The 14,963-nt window shown below is 45.1% G+C and overlaps 1 protein-coding gene across 7 annotated transcripts in view; it reads left to right on the plus strand.

Annotated features, from left to right (window-relative positions):
• The window catches only part of KCND3 (potassium voltage-gated channel subfamily D member 3), a 119,472-nt gene that overhangs the window by 98,115 nt on the left and 6,394 nt on the right, over window positions 1-14,963 (plus strand). For 3 of the 7 annotated variants that reach the window (XM_065038388.1, XM_005515635.3, XM_021283517.2), the window contains exons 4-7: window positions 3,336-3,437; window positions 9,264-9,356; window positions 11,880-11,936; window positions 12,879-13,126. In XM_065038388.1, the coding sequence (XP_064894460.1) occupies window positions 3,336-3,437; window positions 9,264-9,356; window positions 11,880-11,936; window positions 12,879-13,126 (500 nt within the window). Of the gene's footprint in view, window positions 1-3,335; window positions 3,438-9,263; window positions 9,357-11,879; window positions 11,937-12,878; window positions 13,132-14,963 lie in introns of all 7 variants that reach the window. The other 4 variants (XM_021283518.2, XM_065038391.1, XM_065038389.1 and 1 more) reach the window with 2 other exon arrangements.

Below are 14,963 nucleotides of genomic sequence, written 5' to 3' on the forward strand. Positions count from 1 at the left end.
TAGAATTTGGAAGACCCCATCAGCCTCATTCTGTAGGTTTCTGACAGCAAAATATGCGACAGTACACGTCGGGCATGGCTGATGTACCGCATCCCACACTAACATACAACATGGACCCAAACATCATGTAAAGCTCGTGTCACTTGATAGATGCACTTCCAAACAACGCACGTTCACACATAGACTTTCACATAAAAATACAAACTATGGTTATAGAGTTGTTTCTAGTCCAATGCGGGAAACTGTCTGCAGGGCTAAACCAATTTTAGGCCCCCAATTTTAATTAACTTCTCCAGCTGAGTTAATCAAGATCTCTACCAAATTTAATCACGATGGGGGCACAGAGTTAGGCGATGTGACTATCCCAGACAGTCTTTTGTGTAACGAGAATAGGATTAACTTCTGTCCTGCCCCACTGACATTTTTTAAAATAACAATGTCTGTTCTAAACTACAAAAGCTATGGGGCTTAATTATTTAGATAGCTAGTGGCCCTGTTTCAAGGAAGAAAAGGGAACAGACCTCAGAAATTAACCATCTCCAGCCCACGTGGAGTACAGCTATTAATATTTGATTCCTGGCTAGCCTGGGGGCAAAGGGAATAACATTCATTACAAGAGCCTAAGACTGAATCCACTTTAACGACTGATTGAACTGGAGATGAGGATGAAACCTTCCTTGCTCTAGGTAAGATGGAGCACTCTCATAATTCCTGCAGCAAAAGGGACAATGTTTTGTGGGGCACAGATAAGAAATGCAAGTTCTCTGTGGTCACCATCAGAGCCTTATTGTAGAGGCTATGAGCCAGCACTGGGCCCTTGTGGCCAGGAAGCCAATGGTACCTGGGGTGGGTTAGAAGGGGGTGGTCAGTAGGTCAGAGAGGTTCTCCTGCCCCTCTGCTCTGCCCTGGGGAGACCACACCTGGAATATTGTGTCCAGCTGTGGCCCCTCAGTTCCAGCAGGACAGGGAACTGCTGGAGAGAGTCCAGCGCAGCCACCAAGATGCTGAAGGGAGTGGAGCATCTCCCGTGTGAGGAAAGGCTGAGGGAGCTGGGGCTCTGGAGCTGGACAAGAGGACACTGAGGGGGGACTCATTCACGTTTACAGATATCTAAAGGGGGAGTGTCAGGAGGATGGAGCCAGGCTCTTCTCGGTGACAACCAGTGACAGGACAAGGGGTAATGGGTGCAAACTGGAACACAGGAGGTTCCACTTAAATTTGAGAAGAAACTTCTTCCTGGTGAGGGTGGCAGAGCCTGGCCCAGGCTGCCCAGGGGGGTTGTGGAGTCTCCTTCTGTGCAGACATTCCAACCCGCCTGGACACCTTCCTGTGTAACCTCATCTGGGTGTTCCTGCTCCATGGGGGGATTGCACTGGATGAGCTTTCCAGGGCCCTTCCAACCCCTCACATTCTGTGGTTCTGTGATCACTGGATCCTATGGCCAGTCCTGACTATGGAAGAGATAAGATCATTGCAAAAGAGAAAGGAGACACAAAGTCACATACTTACAAATGGGAGAAGTAATCTAACAGAAATGTAATTAGCAGGAACAGAGAGACAATGCCATATAACTGGAAACAGGGCATCCCTCAGTCCCTTATCCCCCGCTCTCTCCCCATCACTCGTCTTCAATAGCAGCAGTCTCTGCAATTCTTGTTCCAGATGACGGTCTTATTCGAGGCCCAGAACAATAAAGCAGTTTGGGAAAGTCTTCAAAAAAACCTGAAGATCCAGTTTCATTTTCCTGTTGTACCCTAAGTCTCGCAAACACAACCAGATTTCACCCTCATATCCCGACCTGGAGTCTTAATGTTAAAATGGGACAATGAAACCTAGGTGAAGTATAGAACAGAAAGTCAATTTTGGATGTCCTCATTTTGGGGTGTCAAAAGAAGACCTATTTTTCACACCGCCATAGTCTGTGTCACCTAATTAAAGCTGCTAACGAGCATCCTGTACGTGTCTCTGCCTGAGAAATCATCTGCTTAAGCAGGAGCTCTTAAGGTTAAACAAATCCTTCAAATATTGAGGGCCGGAGTCACTCACGCATGTACAGTAATAGAGCTCCTGGAATTATAACACTCTCTGGACCCACTGCAGATATTTGCCTCTTGGCTTTACTCTTCCTACAGCGTATACCCATTAGCACCTCTAATTAGAAAGGAAAATCACAAGCTCCATGTTATTTAAAAGATTATGCAGCATTTTAAAATACAGCACAATACAATTATTTTTTAATGGCCTCAGCTATTTCGTGTATTTACTTTTAATGGTGTTTGAGTCATAAATTAACAGTAGAAAAGAAAAAGGCAAATCAGCTCTTGACAAAGGAGCAGGCAACAACTGAAAAGAAAAACCAAAACGCTAAAAACTGTGTGATTAAAAAGCAAGAGCGCCTTATAAGTTTTACTTGCTTGCTTCATTCTGAACTGGTTTTCATCCTTTAACTTGCCCCCCTGGAAGCCAAGAATCTCATGGATAAGTAAAATTAAGAAGAGGTGAATGTCTGTGTTGTTGCAGAGTAAATGCTGTCAGTTTGTCAAGAGATGCATATTTTCAGACCTTACATTGTCAGGTACCAAAGTTAATAAACTAGCAGGGGACAGAAGGAACAAATACAATGTCTTTCCCTATCGCAGGATGATGAACGTTTGCATTTTCCAATATTAAATTAACAACCTATACTACTTGTTTGGTAAGGAGAGCAAATTATTATACCAAAGCTCCCTCCGCATGCCCATTACCAGCCCCTTGTCCTGCAGCAGCGTCTCCACCATCGCCGGGGAGCGGGTGTCACCGTGCTGCGGGTGTCACTGTGCTGCGGGTGTCACCGTGCTGGCTGCAGGACAAGCAGGGCAGGTGACACCACAGAGCATTAAACAGACAGAGAATTAAACCACCAAGCACCTTAGACAAAGGATGAGCCACAAAAGCAGCACAGGCACAGAGCACGTCCACACCGCTCAGTCACATACAGTTATACGATGCTCCTATGCCAGGAATGTGCCCAAGATGCTGTGCATCTCATCCTCCAAAAAATTACTGTTAACTTTTGAAAGGACAGAAAAAACCCGCAGGACTCCATTGCTTATCTCTGGAAAGGCCATTAGCGCTCTGTAGCGGATCACGTTCTTCTGATATATGAACTTCTCTGACTCCTAGCTGTGCTAGCTGTTCTCAACAGCATTTGTCCTGTCCACACACCGCTTGTATTTCACCCCCAGGCTATTCAGGTACAGGGAGAACCTGCAGCGTCCTCCCTCCTGGCACTGCAGCGCAGGACGACTCACTCGCTGTGCCAAGCTCTAACTCCAGCTTGTTTGCCTTCTCCACAGAAAGCCCGGCTGGCCAGGATCCGAGTGGCCAAAACAGGCAGCTCCAACGCTTACCTTCAAAGCAAGCGCAACGGCCTCCTGAACGAAGCCCTCGAGCTGACGGTGAGTGCAGAGACAACAGCTCCTTGCACAGTGTTTGAGCAGCTCCCTGCTCCCACTCCCTGTTCCTTGCCACCTAATTGCTCGTTATGCAGCGTGGCAGCCTCGCACATGGAACGCTACAATTATTCTGTGTGGAGGCACAGCTGGAATCCAGCTGCAAGATTGGGTGGGAGGAAAAAAAGCTTCCTTGGGTTCCTCCTTGAGCTCTGAAAGGATTGGACCTTCCAGCAATGACCAGGGTGACAGTTCCCTCAAGTCCCTCAGTGCAATGGAGCTGTACTGATTTATACAGCCCATACCACAAATATCCACTCTCAGCCAACATATAGTTATTTCTTTTTAAGAGAATCTCTCTAATATGGATTATATGATCATGCCCGACAGGAAAATATTCCCTAGCTCCTGTTTCAGGCAGTTTGGTGGTGGGTTTATTTTTACCAGAAAGGCCTCCGGAGGCTAATACGAGTTATTCATGAGAAGAAAAGTTTCAAGTGCGTCAGATTGCTCAGCAGAATCAGTGGAAGTGAGAGGTTATTACATTAAGCCTGATCAACACCAGAGCAGGTATTAGCACATTTCACGGATTTCGTTTCAAACAAATCAGCCTTTCGCGCACATAGGGAGCAAAGAGCGAGATGCAGGATGCTTAACTGAGCCACCGCGGCCCTCTAGCACTTGTTCATGCATCCTTATTTGCGGTCTAATCCTTCAGTATCTACTATTTTCCCTGGCACACATCCTTGCATTTGTAAAATCAGAGCTGAAAAACCTTTTCAGCTCATGGTGAAAGCCGCTCGCTAGGAGCGGAGCCCACTCCTACCCAAGCTCAGTGGGTGCAGCACCTTATTTTGCACATAGGATACTACTCAGAGGACAGGAATCCAGCCCTTTACAATTGGAATAGTTTTAAACTGATTCTACAAAAGCACTTCACACAAAGTACAGATTTGGAGCACAGGACGCCCAGATCAGTTCCTGTTCTCCCCTCCAAAACAAGTTTGATCCTTCTGACTACACATCTAACGTCGTCTCCTGCTCTGCGAATGGCAGCGACACTCAGAAAATCTGTTTCTTGAGCCATATGTTGCTGTTGAGCAGTTCAAGCAAAAGTTGTGGATTTGGTTTTTTTTATATCAAGAATATGAGAGCCCAGAAAAACTGATCATACTTAGTCCAGAGCCTTATCCCCACCAAGGAAAGGCTCGGGACGGGGATGTAGCTCAGCTGGGATGCTGCATTACCCAGGAACATGCAAAAAAAGGATACTGTAAATTTAAAACTTCCTTTTGAGCTTTAGGTTTCTAGTCTTTTAAAACCACCAGAAGAGCTTAGCAGGGACACTCAGTTTGCACTTGATCTTCCCATCAAGAACCTCCTCACTTCTCCTGTCAAGCAAACCTCCCTGCCAAGACCACGCACGGAACAGCGGCTGACGCACCGATGCTCAAGTCCAACACGCAGGAGGTTGAGAAAAATATTTGGCCGAATGGGCTCATTCCCTGGCACTTGCCTAAAAATAAGTGAAGAAGGGTCATTTTGTTGGCTACAAAACTACTGTAGAGACAGGAAGCAAAACAACACTTCTAGAGAGGTTCTAGAGGATTTTTTAACCCGTTAATAATTAAATCTAGACACAGAGTAGCACTTAGAGCAGGTTTTCCCAAGTTTCCTGGGTGCAGCTCGCTTTCTGTTGGACTTACAGTTCTAAATGACCCCCCCAAGATTCACAAATCCTAAAATATCTCCACCACCTTTGAGTACCCAAGGACAAGCCTCACACTGAATCAAGAACCATCCACAGGTAGTGGCATTAATTAATTACAAAACTGCAGAGCATCCTTTGTTGTAGACGTATGCATTGTCCATTTTAACTCCACAAGGCAAGATTTTATGTCCTTTCATTTTATGGCAGGAGAACAAACTCTTCCTAAGAGTACAAAATGTGAATGACAGTGCAGTCTAGCCAGCCAAATTTTTTTCAGCTGTAGAAATATGGAGGAATGTGATTCCTGTAGTTGCTTTTTAAGGACCAAAATATTATTTACATACTGTGCATATCCATCAGTTAAATTAGTATCAAACTGCTTCACGGGTCAGGTACACGTCCCATTTTGATACCTTGCCCAGGACTCATGCTGATGTTTATGGGCTTCACGTGGCCAGATTGCCATAGGGTTGGTTTGTTACCCAGCAGTAATTTCAACTACAATTGGCCACAACTAGATATTATCACTCTCATCATTAGCATCGTGCAGCACTGTGATCAATGCGTAATTGTTTTACAAGTGCCCAGCAGATTGCCCTGCAGTCTGGCACCTTGAGGGTGGACTCAAGGAAACTGCCCCAGAACCCATCCCGGCTGTGGCTGAACTGAGAAATAACGACTGCTCAAAATTCCGGAACATGTGCCAGAATGTCCTTTCATTAGCACCAGAATGAATACACTGACACCATCTTTCAAGGGAACAGCATGTCTTGAGCCTGTAGCCTCGTATCAAAGTGAAGAAAAGCATTTATCCAAGGACAGCAGCAGGAAGGAGATCTGCTCCTAGCAAGAATACAGACTCTTGCTTGAGAAACCAGTAGATTTGTGGTATTTTGCATTTCCTATCTAGACATGAAGTACTCAGACCTTTTTCTTCTCATTTAGAGAGATTTTTAGTGGGTTTTATGTCAGAAGTGCTCAAGGGATGGTGAGCTTTTCTTCCCATGGCAGCAGCCTACATATCCTCTTAGCGTTAATCTCCTTGTACAGCTAGCCGAAATTCCCTTTTAGCTAAAATGCTCGGAGGTGTAGAGCCTAGGAACAGTGGGTTGCGAGGTCTTGTGCCTTTTCACAAGCAGAATCTGCTTAGCCATAGATAAGCAGTATCACCATTCTCACGGGAAGGGACGGTCTCACCATCAAATCAGTTCATCTCACTCCAGCTGCACCCGCTGAAGCACTAAGAGGTAAAGTGGAAGTATTTTGGATTTCGGAACTGACACTCCAGCGTGTTTCAGTCTCCCTCCAAGAAACCAGCAGTTCACTGAATGACTTCCAAGAACAAACTGAATGGGAGCTGGCATCAAACCCTTGCGAAACTGGCATCTCCGCTCCAAAAGCAAACCATCTCCTCTCCTCCCCCCCGCCAGCTTTTTCATTCCAGCCAGACTCTCCTAATGAAGACACAGATTTTGTTTGCCTGCAGTAGCGTAGGTACCGCTGCCGCAATCTCTATAGGTACACATGCAACAGTCCTATCAAAACGCCAGGCATTTGTGCCACGTCGGCGCTCTCGCTGTCCTCGGGCAGCAGTTCCCATAGGTCTCAATTTGCACACCAGGATGTTCTTGGTGGTTACACGCTCTTTGTTTCTAAGAGCACTGAGCTGACTGAAGAAAGGAAGATAAGGTACAAGTCGTACTCACTGTTGCACACTTTATTCCTGATCACTGCCATCCCTCAATCCTTTTCCATCAGCAGCAAGCCCAGCCTTGGGATGCAAGGCAGAGACTAAGTTTGTGCTGTCGACATTAAACAATTGGCTTCGATCTCCTGCCAGAAGTACAGAAGCTCTGTCTTTGCTTTCAGATTCCATTTAGATCTCTCTCAAGCAAACCCTCATTAAAAATATACTGTTTGTGCTCTTTCTCTCTCTCCAGTGTTTTAGTGCAGTATCATATCTGCTTTAGGGCTTGCAAGGACCTCCATGGGAAATATTCCAACACAGCCTTCAGTCCGTAATCTCAGCAGGGTACCAACAAGCCCTGCTTGATGCCTTAGCTCACCAGGAGGATTGTTAATAAGAAAAAAGAACTGATTGTTGGGTTTTTTTTAGGCCACTTCTAAAAATACTTCTGGGAATGCTTCATCTTCCAAAACAACAACAACAAAATCCATAACCTGCCTAAGAAGCATTCCCATAGGAATCTATTAATTCTGTATACCATCAGTCAGCTTTCTTAACGTACCAGTTCAGCTCTGTTCAGGCATCTGTCAGAGACAGAGTTATTCCTTCAGTTAAGGATCACAGAACCATCCTAGAAAAGGCATCCAGATGATGCATTTGCAGCGAGTCGCTGGGGCACACGGGGTTATGTAAAAGCAAAGCTTTAGGCAGAGTTGAACTTGACCCCATCACAAGCAACAGACAACACGTTGGCACTTCTGCTGAGATGTTTAATGGTGTCTCCTATCCCACCTATTTTCTCTCCTGAACAGTTAAGATACTGCTGTTTCCTGTTTTAAGAAGAGATTCAAACCATGCACATCCATTTTTGGCTTTCAGATTTAGGCATTACAGAAGACACCAAACACCCCTTCCTTATGGAGCACAGGGAAACATTTTACAACACTTAATTGCTATTTTAATACGTGCAATTGCCTTTGAAGATGCTAGTCGTGAGAGCCACATGCAGACTAACGTGTCATGAAATCACAGTAAATTTCAAGATCAGGAACTTGAGTATTAGTAGTAAGACAACATCTTTAACAACCCAGATCTTAAATCCGCCACCACAGAACAGAGAAAGCGAGAAAAATAAGCCTGGCCCTCAAATAGCACAGAAACTCCCTAAACAACTCCTGTTGCTTCTTTTCCTTCTGTTCCTGAGGTGCATCTGCTCATCGGGTCGGTGACACACTATGCTTGAGGAATGCGAGCATCTGATTCACTGATACAGCACAGAGATCAAAAATACAGAGCGCATTTCTTCCCTCCACACCCAAGTTAACTAAGTTAACCCATTACAATTTGGATGAACACTGATACCAAGCATTCTGCAGGAGCAAAACACTACACACATACTGGACTCGCCACCCCAACCTCTTATCCACTTCTATCACAGCTATTTCAAGCAGATCAAGCAAAAGCACAGAGATTGGTTTGAGATCCATAGCTAATCCCAACCACTAACAAAACTAGCAAGTTTCTGAGCAAAACTGAGCAGTTTCTTCCCAAAATCACCACATGCACACTTAGCTGATGTAGAAGCTGAGAACAGACCAGCAAAAGTGACCCAGTAAGTCCTTCCAATGCAGAGTCCTTAAGCAGAAATGCCACAAGCTCCTCATCCCCATCAACTCTTCCTATATCTTCCCAGGAGGCACCACTCCTATTAATAGGGGCTTTTTTTCCCCTAAATACTCTAAGCTGTACCCAATCCCTCCCCAGAGGGCACTCCCTGCTCTCTGAATTAGTTTGCAAATTTGCCCCCTACATTTCAGCTGTTTGAGCACACAAGGAAAACAGGGGAAAGCTGGTCCCCAATTGTCCAGGTGCTGCTGTACAATGAGTCAAGTACCTGGGTTGTGAGGTCTCTGAAACACATTCACCTTGTTCGATTGTTGTGCTATGATGCACAGAGGGTTCTTGGTCACTTTATGGGGCCCCTGGGTACTAAAATTAAATCACAGTAAATCATCCACAAGCAACTAATGAAGATGGGACCTTCCTTCTAGAGAACTGCTGGCACATTTCATGTGAACAGAAACCCTTTGCCACTGCTGCCCAAAGCTTCTTCGTTTAGTTGTTTTCTTTATCTTCTGGTTCCTGAGCCTTGACATTATATGTCAACAATATTTCTCAGGTTTCCTCCACAGCTACAAAATGGTTAGAAACACCCTGGTTTGGAATCAGAGCTGAGCTCCTCACTTGAGTTTACAAGCTGAATCACTATGGAAAAAAAAGAGGTAACCCCATAAGTCATGAGAAAAACCTGCAAGCTGGCCACACTGAAATTATCTTTACAACTGCGAAAGCTAATGCTGATAGTTTGCTTTGTGTTCATGGTTTTACACCTGGTTTGTTGGGTTTTTTTCCCCTCCCTTTCCCGGCTATTCAGGGATCCACTGAAGATGAACAGCATATGACTAAAGGTACCTCCTTAATCGAAAGCCAACATCACCACCTGCTGCACTGCCTGGAAAAAACAACCGTAAGTAGCAACGCCATCCTCTTACGTCTCACTGGGTCTGTGTGCTTGGGCTGGGTTTTGCATGGCAAAGATCCTCAGCACACCTACAAACTATCCCAGACGGGGCTGACACTCGAGCCCCCAAGAATATTCTGCAATGGATTAAATGCATTTCTATTTCATTGCCTTTTTTAAAAACATAATTCCTGTGCAAAGGGATGAAGATGTGATTATCTGCTACTCCACCGGTACAAAGTGCGGGTTGCTCAGTCAGGTTCACTCAAACGTAAATAACTTTTCAGTGTGGGGTTAGGGGGATCCTATAAACATGGTGCACACTAAGCTTAATTTCTTCAGTGCTTCTGGAAGAGAGCTAAACTGCATTTGCCTGGTGCTGTCAGTCACACATTATATATACTCATCGCTTGTGCTAACTAGTGATAAAGGACATTTCTGCTGCCTTAAGGGGAAGAAGCAGCTGGCAGCGAGTCCAAACTGCAGCCTGGTCACCAGTGCCAAGAGGCTGGCAAAAATAACCTTTAGCCCTTTATATGGCCCAGAGCAGATGAACCTTCTTAATGGGTTTAAAGGTTGCACGTGTAAGAGCAGGTCATTTAGCTCCAAGCCAGTCAAGCAGTTTCTATAACGTGACTTTTCTGTTCATGTCATGCAAGGTGTTGGGAGTGAGGATTTTGTTGTTCATTATGAAGTGATTCTGTATGCAGAAGTCTCAGGGAATGTTTCAGGTATTTATCCATATGTTTTACTTCCAGGTTTATATAAAAGCAGTAAAGGAACATATTATCTATACCATGATTAATTCTAGAAAAAATGAAGAGAGGTTAACACTTGAAATATTTGTGCCTTTTTCTATCTGCATCCATCATCAAATGTACTTTTGATTTCTGACTTGCAAGAGCTTTCTTCTAGATAAATCACCTTCACTTCCATAGTTTGGCTTATGCTGGAATAACACCAGTCAGGGCCTCAGCGATACACTGGAAGAAGAGGACTGGTTCTTTACAGTGACCTGCTGCTTTATCACAATAAAGGTCACCATTCCAGGACACTGAACTGATTCTTCCTGTATCAATGACTAGCAAATTTATTTTCTAAGACTCATCTTGCCTTTATTTCTAGCAATTTTTGGATGTTACATAACAAGCAGATATCGCACAATCTGACTCTTCAGTTTAGACCTTTACGCTTTAAAACCTTCACTGCTGTGACCCATATTTCACAATAATGCTTTTGTTCGAAAACAAATGGGCTGAAGCAAACAAAAGCTGCCGAACCCGCCTCCAGGGTCTGCCCTTGTAAGGCGCTGACTTTGTAAAGCCCTGGAGAAATTCTGACCTCTGCAATGGGTGCGGGAAGTAACGTGGCCAAAGCAGATCCTCATTTCTGCATTTATCTGTCCACCCCAATAACACACACAGCTGCTCAGCCAGCGAGTCGCAGTGGTTGAAAATGTTCCACCTGTTGCTCTTTTCAGCAAAGAATGGCAATAACTTTGAATTTTCATTAACACCTAGAAAGAATTTCTGCACAATATTTAATGCATTTCCCCCATGTTTTTCAGCCAGTTATTACCACGATGCGGCACCACATCACATAGTGAGTTTGGATGTTGGTCTGAAATTATCACTCAAAATAGTTCAACCAGCTTGCGCGGAAATCCTATCGTCCACATAAACTATTGAAACATTACGCAGCAGTTCTCCTCCCTGAAATTTAAATCGTAAACGAATTTTGAAGCACTGAAGAGTCATTTTGTGACCAAGTTGCGGGAATGGAATGAGGAATGTACCGTGGCTGCAAACTTGTTTCAATGGGCAATTCACCTTTCCTCCAACTAGGCAGAAGGATTCTCAAAGTACGTGATTTATTGTCATGGTATCTGCAGTTGTCACTAGCATACAGACCTACAGCTGAATGGCTGTGAATGGCTCACAAATCTGGTGTGTCGGGTGACAAAGTGACCCTAAAGTACTTCTAGCTGCCATAATAGAAGTTACTTTGTCGTACTAACACCACAGATGGAGTTTGTTCAAACAAAATGAGGGGGTTTTCCACTCATTCCAACTCCCAGATTGAGTATGGACATTCACAGGCCATGTTTTCTCCAAATGCTGAGTGCACCGAACCCAGTCCTTCAACCCAAACCTTTCTGCTGTGTTTTCACAGAAAAAATACTCCATTGATGACCTAATGGCAACACAATTCTAATTCGTTATTTGTGAATCAGCAGCTGAAACTTTGTTTTCCTTTACCTCCGGCTCTCAAAAGATCAACCTAATAAAGTTGTTACCAGTTTTGTTCTGTTTCCAAGAACACAACATTAAAAAGCTTCAGAGGGAGAAGGAAGGAACAAAGGGGTCTGATTCAGGCAAGGTTTGGTGCAGAGAAGGTCCGGTTGCCCATTCAAACTTGCGAGCCGGCTGGAATGCTGAGGCAACAGACGCAAAGCTGGGACTAAATTTCTGAATGCCGGAATGGACAATCAATTGTGTTTTTATCTTTTGTTGGCATGTTGTCCCGTAGGGATTGTCCTATCTTGTGGATGATCCCCTGTTATCTGTACGAACTTCCACCATCAAGGTATTTCCTTTTTAATTCAATCGTTCTCTCTGTGGGCTCTGTGACGTGTCTGGAGAGTGTTTGCTTCCGTCCTCCTTCCTGGTCTTGTCTTTGGGAGTTTGTGCACGTGGCTCCTCTTGGCCCCCCCGTGCTCTTGTTCCCCGTGAGAGTTGTGAGCTGTTCCAGTGAAAACCCATGGCTGCCTTCACCATGGTTGCTTTTGTTTCCCATCCTTTCTGCTGCAGACAGAGACTGGATAAAATACGTTCCCTAGAACCACCTGAGGGTTCATATACACACATACAGGTTCTTTCTTTCAGAATTTCCTGTTCCTTCGCACAAAAACTCTCTACAGATTCAGCTTCCTGAATTGCCTTCCCCTATACACCCTCAAATTTATTAATATTTCCACTCAGCTAATAGGACCCCGTGAACCGCAGGCCTGCATTGAACCAATACAAGCAGCATCCTGCCATTAAGTTACACGCCAAGATGGTCATGCAAATAAAATACAACCCTGTCCCCAGGCACAAAGGGAAAAAGAGCATGAGTCTCCCCTTGGGCTTCATGACCATGTGGCATTGCAGATTTTCTGAAGCCATTTCTGGAATCTAGACACAAAAATGAAATCTGAACACAACGTATTAGCCATCTCAGAGTATATAACCAAAGCAGCGTGGCTAGACCGTCACGCTTTTGTCACTGCAACTGCTGCTTATTCCCCTACTGATGCAGGAGAGCAAAATCTCTTTGGTTGCAGTGAGTGGAAGGGCAGAATCATTTCTTTTTAAGATCTGCCTAGTGCAAGTATTCTCAGACACAAAGGCAGAAAGCACCTTACACAGACAAGGGGCTGACACATCCCACCGATACAGCAAAAGCTGCTGTTGGAAACAAACCGCTCTTGGGCCAAAGCTGTTGGTGTCACCAGAGTCACGGCGCTGTTTTTTGTCCCCCTGCCAGAACCACGAGTTCATCGACGAGCAGCTGTTCGAGCAGAACTGCATGGAGAGCTCGATGCAGAACTACCCTTCTTCTCGGAGCCCGTCCTTGTCGAGCCACCATGGCCTGACCACCTCCTGCTGTTCTCGCCGCAACAAGAAGACCACGCACCTCCCCAACTCCAGTGTGCCCGCCACCCGGCTCCGCAGCATGCAGGAGCTCAGCACCATCCACATCCAGTGCAGCGAGCAGCCCTCTCTCACCACAAGGTACAGTAAGTAGGCTCTTGTTGCTAATTATCGCATGCCAAACCCCCGAGGCGCGTTATCTAACAGGATGTTCTTGCAGGCCTGTTCTCCAGCCAGGGTGAGGGGTCTGCGGGCATCTCTGTGTCCTTCCTGCAAACGATAAGCCAAGGAAAGTGGCTCTGAGCTGAACCAGGTCAAAGTTAGACCTTAGTCCAGCTCTTCTCGGGCCACACTGGACATAGAAGAATGAATTCCAGCTTAAAACCACCTATGAAATGCTCATCAGAGGCAGGAGCCGGCGGTTCCCAGCTGTGAGCTGGCACAGGACCAGTTCACAGCCCACCTCCCAGACAGCCCGTACTGGGAACAGGCAAACACAGCTTGCTAAGCAATATCTGTCAGCACCAGCAGCCGGAGAGCTGTACACACTGACACGCTCCACTGATGTTCATTGTCTAAAGTCTAAACCGCAGCTGTTAAGCACCAGCCATCACCAGGAAACAAATAAGGAGGAATTTCACAATGGTGTCGGAGTAGTTCTCACCTAAAAAGCCATTAGTGACACAGGTGAAGAAGTGGTTCTTAATAGAAAGTTTTGAAATTTGCGTTTTATACATAACTTGCTGAAAAAAAATCATTTCTTCACCATATCTTTCTTGCTAATATTAAATTACTCTCTAAATCCCTCTCAGCCTATTAAGCTTCTTATGCACTGGGCTGTCTTTTAACTCAGCGATCTTCTTCTCCCCACTCCTATCAAAGGGATCTAGAAACTGCAACAAAGATGCTTTTAAGGCAGTAAGCGATTACTTTATGTCAAGGTGAAGTCGGAAGGGCACTTCAGAGAATGAAATATGAATGAATGAGCACAAAACAAGCCTCTAGCTATTGCAGTTTCATGATAACAACTGTTCAAAGCAGCACCTGAAACAGTCATTCAGGGAGTTGTCAACTATTCTGCCTATTTCGGTGGGTGTTAGATCAGATGCCAGTGAGATTTGTAATGTCAACGCTTTGTTATCCCACTTGTTTACCAAACTTTTAAGATGATTTTCATATGGAATGCAACTAACTGGGTGTACTGGTTCCCACTGGTAGAACCACCCAGTCTCTAAGCTTGCCCCAGTCTCAGCTTGGGACTGAGGCACCGGGGAGCAGAAACGGGTTCTGCCGTGTTCGTGGGACGCTTGAGCGATCAAGAAACATCTTCTTGGTGAGTCACCCCGAGATAACAGCAGCAATCGTTTTCCAACTGGGAGCTTTCCATTTTCAAAGGACAGGCCTTGTGTTTCAAATGAACATGTTGGGCTGGTAATAGCAGACTCCTGTAGCTGTGCAGATGCACAGAAATCAACCTATCATTTTCCCTCTGTAATTAATTATAGGATGCAATTGATGCAGATCTAATAAGAATGCTCCCAGCTGCCAGATCCTTGGAACTACTGCAGAGAGAAGAAATAAAATAGAAAAGATCAAGGGACAGTGAATTTGAAAGGGGTATTTGAAGCACAAGGAAGACAACATCTCTTTCTCAAAAAGAACTACCTGTGCTGTAAGATGCAGTCCATGGGACAGTAGATTTAGATGCCATCTTAATTAAACTAGAACTATGCAAGAATGAAATGGAAGCATAGAAAGATTGGCCCTGTGAAAACTGAACCAGAGGAAACATTAAAAAAGCTTAGTGTAATCTGCATAGAAATAAATGATGCCTTGCAGGAACTGGGGGGAATATGTTTTTGCAGTGAGGGTGGTGAGAGCCTGGCCCAGGTTGGCCAGAGAGGTGGTAGATGAACCATCCCTGGAGACATCCCAGGCCAGGCTGGACGGGGCTCTGAGCAACCTGAGCTGGTGAAGA

This window comes from Columba livia, chromosome 22, assembly GCF_036013475.1.
Source record: "Columba livia isolate bColLiv1 breed racing homer chromosome 22, bColLiv1.pat.W.v2, whole genome shotgun sequence".
Lineage (NCBI taxonomy): Eukaryota > Metazoa > Chordata > Aves > Columbiformes > Columbidae > Columba > Columba livia.